General features: G+C 40.2%; 1 protein-coding gene across 3 annotated transcripts in view; it reads left to right on the top strand.

Moving 5' to 3' along the window:
- Nucleotides 1-23,291, top strand: part of TAFA1 (TAFA chemokine like family member 1) — a 223,913-nt gene extending 200,622 nt beyond the window's left edge. For all 3 annotated transcript variants that reach the window (XM_064667233.1, XM_064667234.1, XM_064667232.1), the window contains exons 4-5: nt 15,550-15,674; nt 19,442-23,291. In XM_064667233.1, coding sequence (XP_064523303.1) covers nt 15,550-15,674; nt 19,442-19,459 — 143 coding nt within the window. In that variant the 3' untranslated portion in view covers nt 19,460-23,291. The remainder of the gene's footprint in view (nt 1-15,549; nt 15,675-19,441) is intronic.
- Nucleotides 23,292-23,785: the final 494 nt, after the last annotated feature.

The following is a 23,785-nucleotide window of genomic DNA, read 5'->3' as shown; positions in this document are numbered from 1 at the left end:
AGACGAGCCCCCGCCACCGGGGCCGTGTCCGCGTTCCTTAATAAGAATACAGCAAAGCTGACACATTACCACGCATAAAAATAATGAAAAGAAAGATACCCAGGGAGAGAAATTACCTTTTTGTCATGAAGTGATGTGGGTTGATTATAAGCACAGGTATTATTTCTCTTTGTTGCTCACTTCTTTGTGCAGACTGGGACAATCAGGACGCCGCGTGTACCTGCTGCAGGGCTGGGTGATACCAGGGTTGCAACACTTGGAACAGCAGATACTTAGGGTAAAACTTTCCCCTGATTCGAGCTGAACTATTCATCACACACGTAGCTGTCATTAATCTTACATGCAGAGCCAGGCTTCTCATATTTCAAAATCTTTGGAGAGGCAGCTTTTTAATCTATATTTGGTTCTTCTTTTCTCCCCCTCTGAGATTGATTTCTCTTTGCATATAATGCTGCAGTAGTTTCAATTTAAACAGAACCCTGAAATAAAATAGTTGAATATAAAACCCTAGCAAAGAGAAAGGAAACAATTATCTTGAAATTCATTTTTATTTTTTTGGAGCTAAAAAACTTCAATGACAGCACTGCTGACTGCAAAAATTGACATGTATTGTAGCTTCTGTTTCAAGCAATGGATTATCTTAATCACAACAAGAGGGCACATACTCCAGAATGAGGCCATAAATTCAATTAATCTCAGTAGTAATTCTCAAAGCAACCCATTACAATATAATGCAGCACCTTGAAGTATCTAAATTACAGCAGCTGAAGCTGGTTAAAGACCAGGCAGATGCAGAAGCTGCCCAGAAGCTCTTGGTGACCAGTTCTACCTTCTTCTGCTTCCTTTCTGACACACCATTCCAGGCAAAAGGCAGATCTGCTCCTATGAGCCAGGAAAATGAAGAAAAAGGACAACAAAACAAAAATGTCAGGGAAAACATGAGAAAAGACAGAATGGCTTTGAGGGCAGCAAGTAGCAGAGGGTTAAGGTCTAAACTTATTCTCAAAAATTCATGAACTATGACAACTGTGGGTTATGAAGTATCTAGCAAAAATTTCTTGTGACCAAGAGCAAAATTTTTAAGTGGTTTGCATATCTCTCTGGGTTCTTGAGATAATAATATAGCTGTCTGTTCCTTATTTTGTAGGTCATTTATACAGCTCATACTCTAAACCCTTCCCTGTTCTAATAATCAAAAAGGATGTTATTGGAACCCCAAACTCTTTGTCATTTTGCAGAGCTGAACCTGGACACGTAACATTATAAATTCAGCAAAGTGTGTCACTATGGGAACTGTTTCTCCTGTCAGACAGCGTTGGGAATGAACTGGAAACTGACTGTTTAGACACGTGTGTGTCTGTGTGTGTGTGTGTGTGTGTGGATTGTGTCTGCCAGGCAGGCACACACATAAACATTCAAATGCAGATATGTAAATTTTACCATTAAGGGTTTGCATTTCTTTGCTTCGCCATTTCTTCTTATTTAGCTTCATTTAACATAGATTATCTCTGTAAGCGTGGCAACCAGTCAATTACTGAATTCTTTTCAAAGCAAGGGAGAAGGAAGATTACAAAATTCATCAAACTGGCATAAATCACCATATCTTCCCCACCTGAGGATCTGACCCTCTAACAGTAGTTTCTTTCTTTCTTATAAAGGTAATTATTCTATTAAAATTAATAGCAAAATGAATACTGCTGCGACTGAATTACATGGGATAAGCGTGAAATACTGTGATCTGTTCTGCTATGAATTAGTAATTACAGTGTGCCCAGTGAAATTTGCATACTTTCCTCTCCTTCCCTGCTATCTGCCTTGGTTTAGTTGCTAACGCTCTCTCCAGGGCTGGAGCTGGAGCTGGCTGGCGGTTTTTGCAAAGAGGAGGTGTTTGCAGAACATAGCACCCCTGAGCTTTAAGATAGCAGAAGAAGTTACAAGATAAGCTTGAGTTTGTTTGGTATTTGAAATAGCTGTGATTGCCTTTCTAAATGTGGTGGAGCTCTTTTTTTTTTTTTTTTTTTTTGTGCTTATAAAGATGAGGTGAGAGGGGAAAAAAGTCTGTTTCCTTTCCACCTACTATTTCTGTGTGAAAAGTTTGCCTTCATGACATGACTTTGAGCTGACGCTGCCTGGAGCAGTGAAAATAGTTGGTATCTCAAAGGGATGGCACCTGGAATAATGGAGAATCCAGTACAGGGGGAGCTCTTGGACCTGCAATAGCTCCTGTTTTGGACACACCTTTGTCCACCTGTTTGCACTTAGGTGGTTTGTGGGAAGTTTTAAGTTAACCTTGAAGAGGGTAAATGATACAGAGACAAAAGGCACTCCCAGTGACATATTGAGAAACACATCATGGGTCAGGAACAGCAATTACTTATCAACTAAAGGATGGCAGTAAACAACCTCTTTGTTTTGGTGCTATAAGGTCATAGGGCAGAATTCAGACATCAGGCCCGGGCTGGTTTCTCAGGATGACAGAGAGCCAGCCCTGCACTGGCAGGGAAGGTTTTGCCTGCAGCCTTACAGCCCTGGGTACCTGCTCAGGGGGCTCTTCACCTCAGCAGGGCCTGAATACCTCACATTTTAATGGAAAGGGGTATGTGGGAGAAAACTGAGCTGGAGAGAACTACTCCCCTTCAACCCTCAGTGGCAGGAATCTGATATCCTACAAGAGCTGTGTGCTCAACTTAGCTCCAGAGGTGGAAAAAGGAAATCACAGCCGCCCAGGCAGGCTGGGAAAGCTCTATCTGGCTGCATTCCTGTGAAGTAATTGCTTTTGTTAACAGGATTTTATTGTTATTAACCATATTAGGATGGTCATAGGCTGGTTTAGATAGCTAATGCTTGATTAAATAATGACCTGTTGTACTGATAAATGAAAACTCACCTCAATGAATGAAAAACTTGTTTCTCTTTCCTGAGAATAGTATGCAGCAAAAATTGCTCAAAAAAGGAGAAAAAATAAGGGGGGGGAAAAAGGACTTTTGTTGATGTTCTCAATTAATATACTTTGTTTCTTTGCATAGACCTTGACCTTGGCAATCTCCAAGTTAATAGAAGGTTGTTCTTTTTTCCTCCCTAAAATAGCCTGTGCAGGCACAGCTTAACCAGCTCAGTAGAAGCATTTTTTCACCCCAAGAAAGCAGCGTTAGACAACTTATAAAAAGGTCATATAAACTTTTGATGCAAGCCATTATTTTTAATTCATGTGGTCTATCCATGTTTCCTAGCATCTGAACTGTCCTTTCTGCAAATTACATTCCTTTTGTGAATATAAACAGTTTATTAAAACTCCTATATTAATTATTTAAATGAGTTTATAAATATTTGAGGAAGCCCATGCAAAAGGTTCTCATAATAAATTATCATATTCTACCTTCATTGAAACTTAAATTAAAGAACTCTGAATGTTGCCTTCTGTAAGAAAGCCACTTCTGCTGCCTTTGGTGACAGCATTTTGTCTTAGAAGCAGCAAAAAACCCATAAAAAACAGCACCTAAAGGTCAAAGTGAGATAACAACATTTGTATCTTAAGAGTTTTTACTAAATGTGACACACAACTGAGTATGTGGCCATTCCATTTCCCATGCTCAGTGTTTTATGGGGGAAGCTATCAGTTTGCAGCCCCCACTTTGGGATCAGAGGTGTGGAGACTGAATTAATGAGCAGAAGGGGAAGGATTGGTCATGAGGAGAAGCCCGGAGCAAGTGAAAGGAGAAATCACTCACACAGATCGATTGACTGAATGAGAAGTCAGATACTGTAAGTGGTGCTGGAAAGAATATCAATCCTGCAACTCCATGGCAGATAAACCTGAACAGTGCAAGGGGATTTCTTATACGAGAGGAAATGGAAAGGAAAAAAAAATAAATAAAATATGGCAGCAGCTGGATACCAAAACTTCCCTGGATAAACCTTTTCTGGAAGTTCTTTTCCAGATGGAAGAAAGCTTCATTTCAGAGTACTCAGTTCTTCAATGTTGACTGGTAAGGTGAAAAGTCACTTTGTTGACACTCCCATCTTTAGAGTCCCATTCTCCATGCACATGGTCATGTCTGGCTGTCAAGAACATTGAACATTATAAATAACAGAATTGGGGATTTGAATAGCCAAACATCTTTCCTATTTGATCAAGTATTTTTGGAGGTGAATATTTAGAAAGAAAACCCACCTTGTGCTGTTTTAAAATGCTTTAAAACAACAAAAGGAGGGAGCATTGCAAAACCGTAGAATTATAAAGTTAAAAAAAAATTAAGAACTTTCTTTTTGCTTTTCTGGTAACTATAGCAATTCTCAGTCTCTTTGTTTAGCTATTTGTCTTTGCAGGGCTTCTGCTTGCATGCATTTTGCAACTGGCAGAGCTGAACATATTCTGCAAAGCATTTTACACTAATTCATGCTCAGATTTGTAAAAGAACTTGCGCAGGGCATGCTCAGGCTCCACTTCCATTCATTTTGTATGAGCATTAATGAGATCAAGCAGAACAAGGACAGACGTTTGTGAAAAACAAAATTTTAAGCTCCAATTTGTAGTGATGAGAATAGAGTTTATGGCTTCAGAGCTAAGAATTACCTGACTGGAGTGGGCACGGAATTCTTGGAGTATCTGAAGTCTGCAACTCACAGCTCCTTCCATCCACTTGTTTTGTCTAGAGCACATCTTGTGCATTACAATGGAAATAATGAACCCTGTCTGACCTCAGGATTATTCACTCTAAGGACAACAGGGTAAGGTTCTTGTATAAATTATTAGTAGCGAAGACTTACCTGGAAGTGAAATCCAGGGATGGCAAAAAAGAGGAAAAATACCCCTGTAGTGAATTTTGATCTTTTAAAAGAATGCAACTCAGAGTTAAATTGAATGGAGGCAAAAAGACATGAGCTGTGCCAATACCAACGCGACCATGAAATTTCAAGTGCCCATTAACAGACTTCTCAGCTCTGTAAAAGGTTTCAGAGTAAATAAGCATTATGAGCACTGAAGGAAAACATAATTTCGAAGGAAAGCTTGTCAGTTAAGGTCAGTTTAATATCCACTCACGAATTTCTCTGTTTGTAAGTCTTGCTGATAAGCTTTTATAATTGAGTTACTTCTCTTATTCCATGTGTATTGAAGCAGTAATTTAGCTGTGATATGAGATACAAAATATCGTGTGCTCAATTCATCAATTTTTGTTCAGTCTCGCAGTTCCTGTTCCGATTGCACTGGCATTGTTGCACTGAAATATCTCCCAATCTATCATGTCAAGATTATGCATTATGTAATTTGTAATAGCAGCTAGGGATTTGTTTACAAAAAACAAATGTTCCTTTAATCTTTAAAACAAAATTAGACTTGTCTTACACCACAGAACAAAGAGAGGTGAATGAATACAACACTTTTAATAAATCAGTAATTACATTGTGTAGTGGCAGTTGGCTCATTTAACTCAACCTTTGAAAACAACTTCCTCCATACAGATTTTAAACTGTGCTCTTCTGGACTGTGGAGGTTTAAGTGCTCTATAGGTGTCTTATTTATACCACAGCAATCCCCAGTTCATGGAAGAGAATTGGGACCATATTGTCTTTTCCAGGAGAGAGAATTGCAAGTTAACTACCTCCTAAAGAAATTTGCAGGCGCTGTCTTTCAGCACCACCGTGCATAAAGTAGCACGTACCCCGTGCAAGTTCATAGTACCATCATTAGGACAGTAAAACCTCTCCTAGTTTTCATTTCACGTGGAATCATCCCCACAGCGAGAGCACGGGGCACCTGACCCTGTGCAGTGAGAGTTTTGGTTGGTGGGGTTTTGAATAAACATGTTTCTGTAGTTCTAGTGGACTGAAAACAGTTGGTGGGTACAGACAACAGCAAAGGGATGCTCCCATCCTTTCCTGGAGCATTTTCAGTCATCCACGGGTTGTGTTCATCAGGGCTTTGACCTGCATCACTTCACTCTGAAAATCAACCAGCTGCATGCAAAAGGCAGCTGTTGAAGGCTCTTGCTCTGCTGCATATGTGTCCATTAAATAATAGATTTTCACATATTTTTTTAGGCTGAAGAACACAACATTTGGGAGGCAAGAGAATCTACCAAGAATATATTATGAGGCATCAGGTCAAGCACAGAGGAACTTAAACTAAAACTGATAAGTGTTTTAATCACCAGCTGTGGAGGAGTTAGGCAGCCTTACTGCCACTAGACAGGACAAAGACGTGTGTTGGTGGGTGTTTTGGACATAAGTTTGACCACACCAGCAGGGGTTTGCACTGATGGGAGCCTTTTAGGACATTAGGTGCTTATAACAGATCAAAATTAAGGGGTATTTTGCTTCAGGAATTTTCCAGCTCTGATTATTATCCTCTTTCCATCCTTTTTAATGGAAGAATAGCAGATGGCTTCATGTATTTCACACCTTTCAGCAGTCTCTTTTTCCAAAAATTCGTTGATATCCAGATTTTAGGAGAAATATAGAATCGTAGAATCATAGAATGGTTTAGGTTGGAAGGGATCTTAAAGATCATCCAGTTCCACCCCCATGCCATGGGCAGGGACACTTCCACTAGCCCAGGTTGCTCCAAGCCCTGTCCAACCTGGCCCTGAAAATTTCCAGGGATGGGGCAGACACAGTTTCCCTGGGCAACCTGTGCCAGGGCCTCACCACCTTCACAGGAATGATTTCTTCTTCATATCTAATCTAAACCTGCCTTCTTCCACCCTTTTACTGCTCAGTTCTTTTGTGTTTACAGTTCTTTTGCCCCTTCTCCTGTCCTCCCATGCTTTCTTCAGCAGCAGGCACCCATCTGACAGCCCTCAGTGCTACAGAGACACCTGCAACACAGCCACACCTTTCAACATTTTCTAAGCTTAGACTTTCAGCCTTAGGTCTTTAAAGCACAAAGAACTTAGTATTTTTCACAGAGGAAAACAAGGACAATATAATAGCTTGTATTTCAAAAAGAACACCAAACAACATTTTTCACTGGAAAAACATACACAAGCAAAAAAAAAAAAAAAAGGTATTTTTCACTGACTAATGACACATAATCACATTATGTGCTATTAAGGTCTGAAGGTTCAATAAAGAATTTTCCACATTTATTTATTTACAGGAATCTTCTCTGTTGACAGGAAACAAGAGAGAAAGACTACACAATTTATACCTAAGCTGTACACCAGAATTTAATTTCATAACTGATAACTCTCCAATATATTATGCATGCTTTGTTATGCCTTATAAATGCATTACAGTTATATAATTTATTCATTTCCAGTGTTCTTTCATAGAGTGCTTTGCTGCTAAGCTGTGATTCTGGCACCTCATTCAGTCAAAATTCCGTAATAGACTTTCACCCTTCAGAGCCCAACTCGCAGCTTTTCCATCCCTAAACCCAACACCCACAGCACAGGGAATTCACGTCTGAGCAAATGGCAACTTTTACAGGCACCAGATTTGGTCTGAAGCCTGCAAAAACTAAGCGGGGTTTTCTTTCCTGTTTCTCCAGTAACTGTCGGATCACACCCTAAACACAGATCGCTGGTTTCTCATGCAAAACCAGGCAATCATTGTTCCTCTTGGGTGCTGGCAGCCACCATCATGAGGGACAAAGTCACAGCAACTGTATCTTTGGTTCATCACAGCCAATTCCCAGCAATGCTGGTTGTGTGAGCAAATATCTCCACAGCAGCATCAGCATCACAGCCACTCATCATTCTACACACATACACAGATATGTGCACATACATACATATATTGATATAAATATATATGACTCAGGGTCCCTCCAGCCACTGGAGGAATAGCATTGCAAGGCCACTCACAAACATCTGTGTACCCCTCTCATCCTCATCTCACAGCTTGGTTCTCCTCTGTCTGCATTTGAATTCATTCGTTTACTTTATTAATGAATTATTACTAATGAAAGATTTACATTGCATGGAGATGTGCTTCTTCTTTGATGGACACCAGTTCTCAACTCTGGTCTGAAACATGTCTGTGAATATTTATAACTAGCTTCCTATTGTCTTTCCAAAATGTATAATTATGCTGCAGTTCGTTGGCGTTTCATTAAATATATAACAATAAGATTAAGTTTTCACTAGGTTATCTGAAGCCATTCAAATAGAGTGTAAATAACACTGCTTCATTGCACAAATATTTTATCAGCCTGCACTCAGCTTTGTTTTGCAGCAAGGGGGTGGATTCTGTTCCAAACTTCAGTAATAAATAGCAGCAATGGGTCTCCCTAACCTACAAAAGATCAATTTTGCCCATAGGGGCTGGGAGGGGATCCTCAGTCACCTGTATTCATTTCATGTTCTCATTAGTCTCATTAGCACTCATTAACACCAGCAGGTTGCTCTCAAATGACCCACTGTCTTTGCAGAGAGGTTATGTCATGTCAAACACCAATAAACTCACACATAAAACTACAAATAAAGATGGGTGGTTTGACACCTGCCTTAGACGTGTGTTGCTGTGCATGAATTCAGGAAGTTCCAAGAAAAAATAAAAGACTGTGTCCTAGAACTCTGGAAGGTCATAGAATACACTGTGCACTTTTGGGGAGACAAGTTTATCATACATGATTTATTTTATCATTTCATGTCCTTTCTCTCTGCCACAGATATCTGCAAAAATCTGTTTTGTCGAGACTTGCTCTGCCTTTCTTTGCAGAAATCAAGTTTCCTGATAGATAACACAGTGGAGGTTCAGTTAGAATATCAACTATGATCCATGACTTTCACAGGAAAAAATGTCAAGCATTGGTCCTGTCTGAGCTCAGTGGAATGTGGAATAATTAAAGCTTAAAAAAGCCTACAACACCTCCTGAGTACAAATTTATCAAATGGGGATGAGGTTGAGAGTCAGCTGCCAGCATGACTGATCTGGGACCTGCTGACACCTTTGGGAAGGATTGCCACAACCCACTGACCTCCAAGCCTGACAGCTTCTGCTGGCTTCATTTTTTTATTACCTTAAAATCTGAGACTTTGAAAAGATCTCACAAGTTGAGCTATGAGGGTCCAAGAAAAGTTTTGATTGCCATTCCCTGTCCTACACCTTGCTGCTGAGATCCATCCGACCCAGATGACGACTATGCAAATTCTACAGTTCTTAAAATATGGATGTTTTATCTGTGTACCTGGCTAACAAAACAAGGGGTTTTTTACCTCTGAACAGCTGGGCACACTTTATAAGCACTCAGAGGACCTGAGTACTGTCACTGTTAATGGACTCATGGAAGTGCAGATGCACATTCACTCACCATGAAGGTGCCACCCATGAGAAATCGTGGTCCTACTTCAGCTATGGATGCCCCTCAGCCATATGTCTAAGCAGCATTTGTTTCCAGAGGTGCAAAGAAAGGGACATGGAAAAATGACAAAGCTACAGCATCTGACACTCCCAGGTTGAACAGGATTAAGGACTAGAAATTCCTTGGCAAGGTCTAAGCTATTTTGTGTGAAATCTGCTTTTTAACAGACCATCTCTATTCAGCTCAAAGTCAGGCATGTGCTTAAAAACCTTCTGGCAGCACACAGACTTCACATAATTTTAATGTTATCATTTATTTTTGTAGTACCTAGGAAAGCCAAGCTCAGTCCAAGACCCCATTCTTCAAGTTGTACAAATGCAGAAAAATGGTCAGTCCCAAACTGCTGCAATACAGTGTTAAAGTTCAGCTGGTCAGTAAAGACAGAGGGAAATACAACAAGAATAATTAATCCTCTTAAGTAAATAAAATTACACTTGGAAAACTGGGATAGCAAGGATATGATTTACCTGTAGTAACAGAGAAAGTGAGAAGCAGAGCTGGGGTTAAAAAAGCTTTGAGAGTTTCTGCTTCTCAGGCCATTAGCCAACACCACCTGTATTAGTCATGTTGTTATGAGGGAGGTACACAACATACTCATGTCATTTTTCCTAATTTACCTAACAGTATGTCAACTGCTAGGAAATGGCAGTGTAAGTGGTTTTTCACTAGTGAGTCTTCTCATGCTGTCGAATTAACACCCTTTTTTGCTGGTTTATGCAAATCTTAAAAGGAAATCGTTCATGGATTCTTTTCATCTAATCTGCCCTTTCATATTTAATGGGTATATTTCAGTGCATCCCACAGCGTTGTTCAGACACGTATTACACTCTTTAAAATACCCTGCTCTGGCTGCTGAATAGATTGCAATGAAAAAATCAAGAAATCTGAATGGAAAAAAAAATAAATCTTCAATTCTTTTAAGTTTCTGCCAGTGAATTAATAAAACATTGTTCAAAAACCTGGAGAATATTGCAAAGATCAGTGGGTTAAAAAAAAAATAAAGTAAAAAAGTTTAGTATGCTGATCTCTTTTTAATGTTTACTACAATTAAAAAATATTAAATTAACTCAGCAAGACTGAATGTGAAGCAATTAGGGATATGAGACACCACTTGCCAAACTGATTGCCCTGTGCTTGTATTTTAAACTGGAGAAATGTCCATTTTCCCAGAGCTATGAGAGGGCTGTTATCAAAGGCAGCAAAGCATTACACTGCAGCAGCATTATATTGATACTTCTAAAATTGAGTAAGATTGAATTAAAGCAGAGAGTTTGATAGCTTGGACTCCCTGTAGGAAACACCCTGTATTTTTCCTAGATAGCAACATTCAACCTGAAATCTTTTGTTTCAGATTTGTATTCTTTAACTTTTCAGGTTGCTGCTTTACAGCTCCCAGAGTAGCCTCTATTTCAGTCTGTTTATGAAACACATAGCCCTTCACATGACACTTTCTTTCAGTGCAGTTTTCTCATCCTCCCAGAAGGTGTGTTCTCACCTCCATCCCGCTCTCCACGGCATCCCAATAAAGTAAAAGAAACTACGTCTCATTCAATTCTCTGGGATTTTGTTTTATAAGGAATAGGTGAGCACAGGGTTACAGTTTCTCCCATACTAGTTTATATCTATTTATTCTGAAAAAAAAAACCTACCTAAAAGACTTTACCCACCTCTGTGCTATTGTCATTGCCAAAATCTCCATCAGCTCAAGAGTCTCTCACAGGGAGTTTGAACTTTCCTTTAATCTAATCCATTTAGAAAATGACTCACAATTTATTCAATAAAGTGGAGAAAATTGATATCTTTTCATTAAGCTGACAAAGTCTTTTTCACTTCTGACATCTGTGAAATGTGTTCTCTATTTAAATTTTATTTATATCAATCTTCGCTGGTGGAAACTAGATTAAAATGGAATGTTCTATACTTAAAGTGGAAACTTTCCCATCCTGCAATGAGTGTCATACTGGTTTTGAAAATGAACTCTGCTGCTTATTCCTTGGAGTAACACGATACCCATAATCGGGAGGAAGTGCAATCTAATATCTCCATTCCTTTGTATTCTATTTCTATACAAACAAAATGTGTACACTTTATCACAGGCAAAAAGAGAGCTGCTGTGGCTTCATAATGGCAACTGCAGAAGCAATCTTGGAACATTTTAATACATAGCATGTTCCCTCTAAACTGCTGAAAAATGCATGATGATACTTTGTTCTGTTTTCACATTTCGGGGTATTCCATAAACATGAATTAAAGTTATCTATTACTCTGTGAGGACTGCCATATTGTTACATTGTTAAATATAATGTCTTTATACTTATCATCATATGGACTTTGTCATGCTGTTAAAGCAATCTCCTAAATACAAATGCAGAAAAGTTAAAGGAGAATTTTATCGGGGAAAAAAACACCTTTGCTTTTTCTATACACACTGGGGTAGCAAACACGACAAAAGCAAGTGCCTGTGAGTCTCTGGGCTGTATGCACACATTTTCTCTGTCTATGTCCTGTTAATCACCTGTAAGAGGGCTTTGAACAACTGAGTAGATTCAGTTTAGTGCAAGAACTTGAAGACTGATAAATGTGAAACGTGGTAAGTTCAGGAGTTTCAACAGGCGGTTTTAATCAAAACCATTGTCTATTTTTTCCAAATTTGGCTTGATCTGACAGGAAAATTATGGAATGATTAGTGTTTCCGTGTTTATTTGACCTTTTAGGTGTAGATGTCTGAAGTTGTTCAGTGCATTTCTACTGCCCCTTAACAGAATACACTGTTACTGAAATTCAGGGGGAAAACATCCCCCTCCAGCTCTTTCATGCATCAAACCTTTGTGCTCCAGGTGCTGCACAAGAGCAAGTCAAAACACGGTCACTACCCTTATGCAACCTGCAAAGGTTCTCATGAACTTTGAAGGCTGAAAACCACTGAATCCAACCTAAACTGGCAGTTCTCTGCACTCAGCTAAGGCTTTGGGCATTATGTTTGGGAACAAACGTATTTTAAAATGCAATAGAATTGTGTAAACGCTAGAAAATATAAGCTGTTCTATTCCCCTTTCCCTATATTCAATCTGATCCTGAGATTTCTTATCTGTAGCTTATTTCTCTGGAGCACATGATTAGCAAATGCCATTTCAACCAAATGCTTTTTTGTGTTAATCCATGGAGACTAAATACATCAAAAGTTAAATATTTTGATCAATTTTTTTCTATAGCTTTGCAAACAAAGATTTATTAAAAAAAAAAAAAAAGAAACAAGCCTGTGTGAATTGGCTGGAAAAGAAATCTTGAGAATTTTCTGAAGGAAGTTGCTTTTCTCCCCAGCCCCACTGGTTATATGTCTGGATTTTAATATTCTTATAAAAGGGGCATTTTCTTGAAAATAACTGAAATATAAGCAATCCCTTATTTAAGCAAGCAGGAGCTGGGGAGCAAAAAAAAAATAAAATACACAACTAAAACAAAATACAGGGAAAGCAGGAGTAGTCAAGGCTTTTCTACATCACATCCTTTTTCTTTCCCCATGGCTGAGGGTATTTGTGTCAGTCAATTCAGCCGTGCATGAAGAAACTCTGTGCTTCATGTATTCCCCAGACAGTGAGAAGAACACAATGAAAACCACTCCAAAACATTACAAGTGTCTAATTCAGCATGATGTGAGCACTCACAGCCTGTGCTGCCTGGTGACTAATGGGAATCTGGGATTCTCATCCAGAATTAGCAGTTCAGGTCAGAAGCTCACGTTCCTCAGGATCTGGGAGCTCTTCAGTGTAAACCACCCTGAGGGAAAGCATCTTAACTTGAGCAATTCTCTCTCTAACACAACTGCTTCAGCACATCTCAGAGAGGCATAACTTAAACACTGAGAAGCTGCATCATATTCCTTGGGGAAAGTTCACCCCTCCTCATACAGGTGGACCCAAATCTCAAAGGCTGCAAACTGTGATTCATTTTAAAGCTTTTGCCTCCCTCTTTGAACAGAGCTGGAGGTGTAAAACTTTGAAATCAAGTAGAACTCATCAACAGTGCCCTAGAAGGACAACTGGTCCTAAAGACTACAAGGCTCTTAATAGAAGACCTATAAACACAAGACTCAAAGAAAGTAATTTTCATTGGGTTCTGGCTGCTCTTGCCACAGCATGGGGCTGAGGACGAGACCACAGTGAGCTTTGTAGTCCTTCAGACTTACAAAGGATTTTGCCTACTTACATATTAGAGACAAATAAGAGCTTTTCATCTGCAAAGGGCCTTAGTTTCCCCCACTATAAAAGGAGCCTGGTCTCCAGCCCAGGTGAGGGTATTCACTGAAGGACACTTGGGTGGCCTTGCTTGTGATTGCACTGCAGTGTGCTCACAAATAAATAAATACATAAATAAGTATGTGTATGTATATACTAAAACCTGCACACCACTACATGAAGCAGTTGCCACGAAGGTTCAGCGCTGACTTTGAATTTGATTATTTTTCAAGGTCGAGGTCTGAATACTTGGGCTGCATTTAGCAGCATCAATAAGCAGTTAGATCATTTGAATTGCCATGAACAGCTTTGCTTCTCCATGCTGCCTCTCAGTCTGTATTCATGTCATATCTCTGGTTTACACTGTAAACTCCCTAGGCTGGGGCGTTCAGGTTTGTGCTTTTCAGTACCCAGCACTGTAGGATCCTTCTCCATGGTTATTTAATCCTACGGCACTGCTGCACTTTTGATTCCATGGCACAGGATTCTTCTCACACATCCTGAGGATGCTCTGCTCTGATGATTGCTGTGAAGGCCAGTATTTAGCAGGATATGGTTTTTCAGTTTGCCCACTGCACAACCTATTATTAGAGCACAGATTCAGCCCTCGTGCCTTTTCATGCCTAGCAAAGAGAGAGACATCTCTTTTCTCTACTGTTAGCAGCATTAATGATACCCTTCTGAAAAAGGTGTGTGAATAGCATCATTAAACTGCCTTGCAAACACAGGTGCAAAGAGCTTCTTTTTTGTGTTGCATATATGGATAAATGATATATTAAATTATAAAAATCAGGTATAATCTGTGGGAAGAACCAGGAAAGACAACACAGAGAGCTAGAGGATCATTGTAGGGCCCCTTCAACTGAAATATTCTATTAAATTCTATATTCAAGAATTTAATTATAAACTCTGGAATGTCCTTAAATCAATGCATGCTCAACAGGGTATTTTCCAGAGCTGAATGGTGAGGTATAAGGTAGTCAGCTGCTTCCAAGGTATTTTGTGAGCTTGAAGCAGCCATGTGGGGTGATATGAGTGGGTTAAGCATCTCTAATTGAGTGACTGTGCAGAAAGCTTTGACAGGCTTCCTGAGTACAACCATGAAATTAATTCTTGCCAGAGAAAACAAACCACAGACAGAGCCACTCACACTCTAACTAGTCACAGTTGCAAGGTGAGCTAAAGTTTATCAGCATCCCCAGACAAAAAATGTCATTAAGATACAGTTAAGGATATAGTCAGATACCAATTCCCAGGCAAGAAACTTCATTAAGGTACATTCAAGGTTGTAAACATACGTGCCAATTAAATTCAAACAACAAGGTCCAAACACTGACATTATTTACAATATTAAATATTTGGAAATTAAAAGTTACTGCTAGAGATAATATGGTTTCTATAAAATTCATAATCAGGTTTCAACAAACAACTTCTGCTACTGTTCAGTATTATCTTGCCCTCTATTTCTATTTGTGATGCTCCCTGCCATGGAATACTGGGAAAGCTAAAAGTCTCCATAGGTTCAAAAAATTCTGGAGAGATTTGTGGTTAAAAAAATAAGCCAGCTGAAAGTACTGAAAGCAAAGCAGACACACTTTTATCTGGAGCAGCCTGAGCCACAAGTCCTGAAGACCCAGAGAATATTCTGAGGAAAATCTCTTTAGACTTTCCTTGTACTTATATATGTCCAAAAGGATCAGGTTGGCACTCACAGACAGGCTGTTAGGGTGGATGGTCCTTGGTCTGCAGCAGTATTGCTGCCATCACAGCTTCCCCTGCAGTCACAGCATAACAGACTGGATCTCGTGTATGAGGAGGCTGTGGAAAGCACTGCACTGTCTTAGGCGATGCAAGATGCCAAAGAAGTAATTAAATATGAAATCCTTACAACTAAACTCCAGTTGAAGGGACACTCTCTGCCTTTTAAATGCAGCGTTAGACCCCTGAGACATTATTTAATTAGATTTGTTCATTGTAACTCAGTTGCAAACATTGTGTTTTCTCTTTCAGCTTCTATAGTGATTGGGAAATGGTGGTGTGAGATGGAGCCCTGCCTAGAAGGAGAGGAATGTAAGACGTTGCCTGATAATTCCGGATGGATGTGTGCGACTGGCAATAAAATCAAGACCACCAGAGTAAGTTGTCTTTCTGTCTACACCCAGGAGGTCCTGTTAGGAAAGGGAATCACTAATGATTGCTCGCCCGTGTCTTTTCCATCATCATGTCTGCTGTAAAAATCTTAAGGATCACTGCACACCTCCCCAGTCACTCGATGCTTCTGGCCATAATTTGGTGAAAATTCAGAAGGATCAGGCTGGTCAGCTGAATCCAGGCTCAGTAATCAGCAGGTTGGAGCAGCTGAATTGCCAGGCCACTTTCTAAAAGACATTTTTACCTCTAAGAAAACCCCTAATGCCCCTCACTGAATCCCTTTCTGGTGGCTAAAGGGAAGAATATTATCCTACATCCATTCCTTGGCTGTTCCAGGCCACATCTGTGGTAGCAGCTGTACAAGGGCTTTGAGACAGAGGACTCAACTCACTATCTGCATGTCAGGTCTTACTTCAGAGCAGCTCTAGCCCCATGAACCCATTAGTGACATGTTCTTGAGATGCTGAAGGTTCAGGTAACACAAGCCAACAGGAGATGACAGCTTTCACCACACAATGCCAGGAAAACAGAGATGGGGCTGCAAAGAGAGAGAGTGTGAATGAGCTGCCTAAACTTCTCCCACTAGGAGATTGCCTTGGGAATAAAAGTGTTTTTCAAAAATAGATTTTAGCTTTTCTTTCTCATTGAGAGGTTTTTTTTCACAACTATTTGCTTAAAACTGCCACCTATACCTGTATTCAACAATTTTAATTAACTCATTTTCATACTACAATTGATTTTTTTTTCCCCAAAAAATTACACGATTTTCAACTCAAAGTATGTCTTATAAATATATAAATTTTAATTTTCTGTGAAGTGGAAAATATCTTTTGAAACCTGACAAGTAATAAAAAAAAAGGCATATTTTCAAGACATTTTTCCCTGTTTATTAAGAAATTCTACATACTCATACCCAGCTGTTAATTCACAGGAACATGCTTAGTGTCATGATTTTCTGACTTCTTCCTTTTCCTGCAATCCTAACGCTAGTCATTTTTCATGCCTTTTAGGCTTTCTGTTGAAGGAGGAGATTTTACCCTAACTGACCCCCATGCCATCTGAATTCTTTTCTTTCCCTCCCTATGATCTACACTAGGATGAAGGATTTGTATTGCACCTCCAGCTTCTTGAGCTCTGCCTCCTGGCATGGCTAATCACACCAACACATTCAATTATTAGGATATCTGCTAATTTAGGAGATTTCCTTTGCAGAAGGCAGGAAGTGACTCCCAAAAACAGGATCCATATTGTCCCTGTCATCTCCTAGAAATATGAAGGAAGCATGGAGGGAACTATGATTTCATGACTCAGTTGTTGCTGCAAATATTTCTGTGCTCTCAGCTGGTCATGTCACAGTGCAGCACCACTGGAAGGTTGTGCCCTAATGTATGTGCCTTGCAGGGCAGTCAGAAAATCCCAAAACACAAACTCACTACATGTCCTTTCCATTGAGGCAACATTTTTTCTCACTGAATTGGGGAGTTAAAATGGAAGAAAGTGATGTTGAAGAAATAAGAAGCAACATGAAGTATCTTATGCAATAATTCATTCCTTCTGCACTCTGTCTTCTAAGTTATATAATTTAGGAATTGCATTTGCTTTTTTCAAGTCAAACTGTCCTACTCTTAACTCCCCCAAATCCTCATCATATAAACTAGTTTTAGGCAATAGAAGTGATTGCTAGAAATTTAGGAGCTTCATTAATATGCAGATGTATGGTCCAATCTATTCAGTATGCATTATTGTATTTCATTTAAATTAAATACTTGCAGAGTGAATGCTCAGAACTGAAAAAAAAAATATTTCTTCATTTACCCACAGGAATGATTTTAATTAGCTTGTGAGGGGAGTACCTTATGGTGCTGCTTCCAGTAGAATTTTGCTTTGTTGCTTTAAAATATCATTACAGAACCCAACTGACAAAGGCAACATGACATGATGTGCTTAGCAACTGTCTCTTGCATTTTCTGAGCAAAAATTCTACTTCTTAGTCCCTGAAACTTTGCTGGAATCTGTACTGCTGTGTCAACTCTGGCAACATAAATGTAAAGTAATGGAAGCAATCAGACACTGAAACAGACTTTTTTTCCTTAGTTTGGCCATTTCAGATGGCAGCAGAGAAAGAGACTACAGTGCAATCTGTACTGATCACAGTCCAGGCCGCAAGATTGGGCCATGTGTGTCTAATTTATGTAGGTAAGGAAGTTAAGAAGGCAGAAAAAATCAAGACAAGTCAGTCCACAACCTAGTTATATCTGTGGTGATGAGCCAAAAAGCTAGAGCAAGTCTGCACAGGCTGTAAACTGTTTTAATGAAGACTCTTTCTTACACTAAATACATCTATGTTGGGCAGCTGCTGTCCTGACAAGGAAAACATTCACATTTGTGAATCTCAGGATTAAAATACCCATCAGTATATTCTTCCAGGCCCACAATAAATCACACATAAGCATGTGCGTGTGTATATATCTATGAATACATTTATATACACAGGGTGATTAATACTGATTAATGTCAGAAGGAGGTGGACAACATATCCAGTGAAGTCTTTGCCAGCACACCTCTTTCTGTGTTTAGTCCTTTAGCATAGCTCACTAATTAAGTTTTTAAAGCCAAAGATATAGAGCTCACAGCTTCTGTAAATCAATTTGTTTTCTACTGATGGTCAGGCAGGTGACAAACAACACTGGAAAGAAATCATTTTGTCATTCAGTTTTTTTAATCTCTAGTCACTCCTTTTTTTGATTGTTTAGTTGGTTTTTTGGGGTTTGGGGTATTTTTTTGGTTATGTTGTGTTTTTTTCTTTTTTAATTTAAGAACATAACTTTCAGTGCTTTCCTTAAAAACGTGGGGCCCTTGGAGCTGTACTAGGACCTGCCTGGAGATTGCATCACCACGTTTCAGCAGAGCAACGGGCACCAGGGGAAATAGAAGAGCAGCATCTCAGGCTGGATGTTGCTGATAATCTGGAGGATGGATATTAAAGCGTTGAGCACTTGAGGACTCACAGAGCAGCTCAGCTCAAAGCGCCTCTCCAGCTTCACAGCCCGTGCCCTGCATTACAGCCCACCCACCCCCCAGTTCCCAGAGAAACACTTGATTTTCCACACATTTTTCCATCAGAGAAATGCAGGGCATTCTGTGGTTCCCTGAGGCACCTGAGCATCACATTTCTCAGTAGCCTCTGCTCATCTCATCCCGCAGCAAAGAGCACCTTGGCACCAGGCCCTTCTGTCATTCCCTTCCCCTGCTCCAGGGGGAAGGGAATGACAAACTGAAAGACAGTAGGTTTAGATTAGATATCAGGAAGAAATTCTTCCTTGTGAGGGTGCTGAGGCACTGGAACAGGTTGCCCAGAGTAGCTGTGGCTGCCCCATCCTTGGAAGTGTCCAAGCCCAGGCTGGATGGGGCTTGAAGCAACCTGGCATAGTGGAAGGTGTCCCTGCCCATGGCAGGGGGTGTAACGAGATGATCTTTAAGCTCCCTTCCAAACCAAGATGTTCTGGGATTCTATGATCTCCTGCACCACCAACCCAGGTAGTTGATGCACATCCAGCATCTCCCAAGGCACAGGCAGGAGTTTTCTTGCAGCCCTGACAGAAAAGACACACACACACCTAGTACTGCAATTTAAACTCAGCTATATCACTCACCCTTATGCCACAGAGCCTGGGTCTTTCTTTCCCAAAAGAATACATTAAAAAAATAGCATATTTTACATAACTGCCTCTTTTGTATTTTCTCACTGCAGATCCACCCGAGGACTTAACAGAGCACCCACGTCTGCACTGAGGCAGTGAAAGCCCTGCTGATGGATGAGGACAAAGTATGGGAAGTTTAAAACCATCTCAGCATTTACAAGCCAAATGGATTTCTTATTTGCACTTTGACTGTTTACCAGATAACAACAGTGGCTTTACTGTGTGAAAGAAAGTATTCGGTGGAAATAATGCCCCTGATTTTTGACAGCTGAAAATAAAAAAATGAAGAAAATGGTTCCTTTGCTAAAGTTTCCGAGATTGCGAAGTACAAACAACAGTATAAGTTTGGATCTACAATTTACTTTATACCAGTTAAAGTATATATATAGAAATATATATATATTAATATATGATATTTTGAAATAAAAGCCTCGCTCTTCAAGAAATTGAATAGTACCACACTTTGCTGCAGCTGCTGTAATTTTTTTTTTTCCTTTTTTTGTAATGGTCTGGAAGTTCCCTTCCTGTTTGGGAGAGAAATGTGGCAGAGAAGAGGCAAAGCAAACCTGCTGCGGTAAAAGGACGCCGAAGAGCTACATGAATCCTACCGATGCGGCATCCAGAGCTTCCTGTTCCCTTTGGCAGAATTTTGAGGGCATTTGTTGTTTCACTTTGTGTTCTGGAGGCTTTTCCCCCCGTGCAATACTAGCATGCTGGCTTTGCTTCATTAACCATACTTGATTGATATATAACAATGATAATTCTATCCTCTTCCAAGAAAATATTTTTAGAGCTGTTAGATATTCCACGAAGAAGAGATGGACAACTATTGAGTGAAGTACAGTATGTATTAAAAGTTTATTTGGCAGAGTTTGGTAGACTGTGAGCTCCCTTCTTATTAAAGATGTACTGTACGTACAATGTCTTCAGACTTTGTATAGCTCTTAGAGACTCCAGTAAAAACCCAGTAACCACCTCCAAAGCTTTGCATTGTTGGCTCACTAATTCATTGAAACAACAACAAAGCTATTTCTTTCCAGACCAACACATGAGGGGAATTTTGCACACGGTTTGCTTTTTCGGGAGCCCATTTGCCACTGGTGAACAAGCACCTCAGTTGAAGCAAATGCCTCTGTGGACACCCCGAATGCTCAGGCACATCCCGACACAAGGGACTGCCTGGCTGTGTGCTCTTATCCCACAGCACACATGGAAGAACTACCTAAATTTAAGTTTCCCTCGTTGTAGGTCAGGCTAATTCTCATTGAGAGCATTTGCCACCAGCTAAAAGTGGACATGTGGGCAATTGCATGGCACAGCAAACACAGGACAGTTTGTGGTAAGCACAGACTTGTGGCTGAGCCCTGCTTTCATTTCAGGAATAGTTTCCTTCAGTTTAGTTGTAATGTTTCTTACCAAGGAGAATTCAGCTGAGCTGAGATGCTCCCCAGCAAGGATGTGTCCACAGAGACATGGACCCACTCACTGTGAGTGGTTTGAACTCCCATTTCTAGCTGAGCTGTTGCTGTTCACCAGGCAGCCTGGCTCCTGCACTGCTGAAGAAAGATCAGATCTGAGGGTTGAAATGTGCAAGCCTAGTTCACATTCCCAGGCACTTTTGTGAGCAGTTCAATTAATTCCAGGGGGTTTATTCATGTGGAAAAGTGTCTTGCTGTCACGCATAAGTCTGCGCAATCTACCCTTGAGTCCGCCTAATGCTACCAAATCAAAGAGGAATAGGGAATTGTAAAACTAGTTTTATCCAGTCTAGCTTCATTTCTTTAATATTTCCAATTTTCTTTCAGCCTACTTACCTGTCTCTCACAGGACCCCTTTGGCCATGCTGATCACTTTTAATCCAATGTGGAGGAAGTGCTGCACTTCCCAGCCTAGATTTGGTCGCAATTCTCCCACTAACTTTCTTTCTCCTTCAGGGCAACCACTTCAATCCTGATGCTTCAAGAGGCAGAAATTGTCACTGTAATTACACTGTAGGTTAAAGCAGCTACATGACGTGTCACGCCATACTCCACGCCAGCTTTCCATGCTGGTCTTTGCCTGATGCTCACAGTGGAAAGGGATGAGCTGTTTCCAAGTAATTCTATTTATCTCCCCTTCAAAAAGAGATGAGTGAAAGGTATGCAGGGAAGAAACAGGCTACTCAGGAAAGAGGTAAAATCACCGTCCCTGGAAGTGTTGGCAAAACATCTCAGTGTGGCACTTGGGGACGTGGTCTAGTGTGAAGATGGCAGTGTGAGTTTAACGCTTGGACTCGATGATTTTAGAGGTCATTTCCAACCTTAAACATTCTGCAGTTTCTTCTGTGCAAGGAAAGGAGCATGAGCCTCACTACCAGTTGTAGATCCTAGCATGCAGAGACAAGCCTCCCTGGTGTCCCATGGACAGGCCATGTATTTTCTGGCTACAGCCACCTCTACAAACCACAGAAGATACCTGAACCCTAGTCTGCGTTTTAGACATAGACTGCTGTGGCCATGTGTCCCTAGTACCATTATCTCAATTCAGAGGGGAACACTGCCTGCCCAGTTACCCACATGTGTGGTCCCAAACGGGGATCATCAGACCCCCTCCAGGCTCACCTGCCACAAGGAGAAACTCCTCAAAACAAATCCTTAACATTTCTGAATTTTACTTGAACAGTACTTTAAAAACCCCAAGACCCTCTCAAGCTCAGAAGCCCTTGGTGCCCAGGGAGATAGACCCTGCCACCAGGAGGTAAGTCAATCCAAAGCCAGGATATGTTATCACCCCTTTACCAGATGGAACTGAGGCACCCAAAGCTAAATGGCCGCTCAAGATCACACTGGAGGGCTGTGGAAAATTTGAGCAGAAACTGAACTTTGGTTTCCTTATTCCCAGTCTCCTGATACTCCATAAGAGGACACATACAGAGCAAACTGTACACACGGCCTCCTGTACCCTTTGCCAAAGCCCGAGGTGACAGCACTGGGAGGCATTTACCCCAAAGCAGTGCATCCCACAGGGCTCAGACTGTGAGTAGATAACAGTGCTGATGCCTGTGCCTATGAAATATGCCTGTTGAGATTGGGAAATATTAGACTTGCTAAAATACAAGAAGGAAATGTTGTCATTACCAAAGGAAAGTTTCTCAGAGATGTTTATGAATTTTTTCCTTGCCAGTAGGCAGCCTCAAATATCACCCCACCAAATTCAGTAAACATCTGCGTCTCTTTGAAGTTGCTGCAAAATCTGCTCGTGAAGTGCAGCACTGAGAAATTGCTGTTTTAATTAAAATGTTTTAGAGGGGAATTAAGGCCTTTGCAAAAAATAACGAGTAATAGAAGATGAAGTCAAATTAAGAGTCGGATGCAGCTAACCTTTGTTGTTTCAGGGAACCAAACTGAAAACAATAATCAAAAAGATTCAACCAGCCTAGAGTCACAAAGATTCTGTATTTCAGGGATATGCAGTGTGTAGCAGGAAGATGTCAGAGCTACTTATCTTGGCTGATGGAAAGCTGATGTATTTCAGTGGGGGAGTGAATGGGTCCCACATCCTCATGGGAAAGTGACAGTCATGCCATTCTCTGCATAATATTAAAAGGTATTTATGTCAACAGAGGAGAAAGTTAAAGTTCCTGCTTTCTGGCAGAAGTCTAGACAGAGACATGTCAGGAAATTAAAAAAAAAAAAAAAAGAAAAATATTTGTAAATGCATCGAAGATAAACTTAGATTTATGTCAGTGTTTCTTCAGATGTGTGAAACCAAGTTATGTAAATCTAAAATGTACGAGTTGGAAAAAAATACTGCAAAAAAAAAAAAAGTAGCCACCATCTGCCTATTGATTCAGAAAATCTAGATTATGTGCTTCTGTCCAAAAATCTCTGGTAATAAAGAGCTCAGTGTGGTATGACTTGATATTGCTTTGAATATGCTATATGCTATATTTGAAAAAAAAAAAAAAAAAGACCCATGGGGAAAGTCCACTGCTATGGGCAACATTATGAACAGCATGATGTGCACCCAGACTTGGCATTACAAGAGAAAGGACCATGAAAAATTACTGAAGGCGATGCAGTTATGAAGAGTGATGTTCTTATCAGACCTATTGATTATTGACAGAGTTTGCAGGTACTTTCAGTGGTGTATTGCTTGTATGTTTTCCTATTATAAAATGATTAGTTACCTTCCTAACTCTCCTCATTTGCAACTTTTCTGTTTCACTATATGGTCTCAATGTAATTACAGATCATAGAGAAGTTGTGGAGGAGATAAACATACTTTGGCTTGGAAAGCACATCCATTTCATCTGAAGGTGGCAGGCTTTGTTTCTTCTTCAGTGGCACAATGAATACTGTAGCCTAAAATGAACTTCTCTTATATCAATACCTCAGTCACATCCCAGTAAGCAG

This window comes from Pseudopipra pipra, chromosome 11, assembly GCF_036250125.1.
Source record: "Pseudopipra pipra isolate bDixPip1 chromosome 11, bDixPip1.hap1, whole genome shotgun sequence".
Lineage (NCBI taxonomy): Eukaryota > Metazoa > Chordata > Aves > Passeriformes > Pipridae > Pseudopipra > Pseudopipra pipra.
Note: the sequence above shows the minus strand (reverse complement) of the source record. Positions and strands in the feature narration are given on the sequence as shown.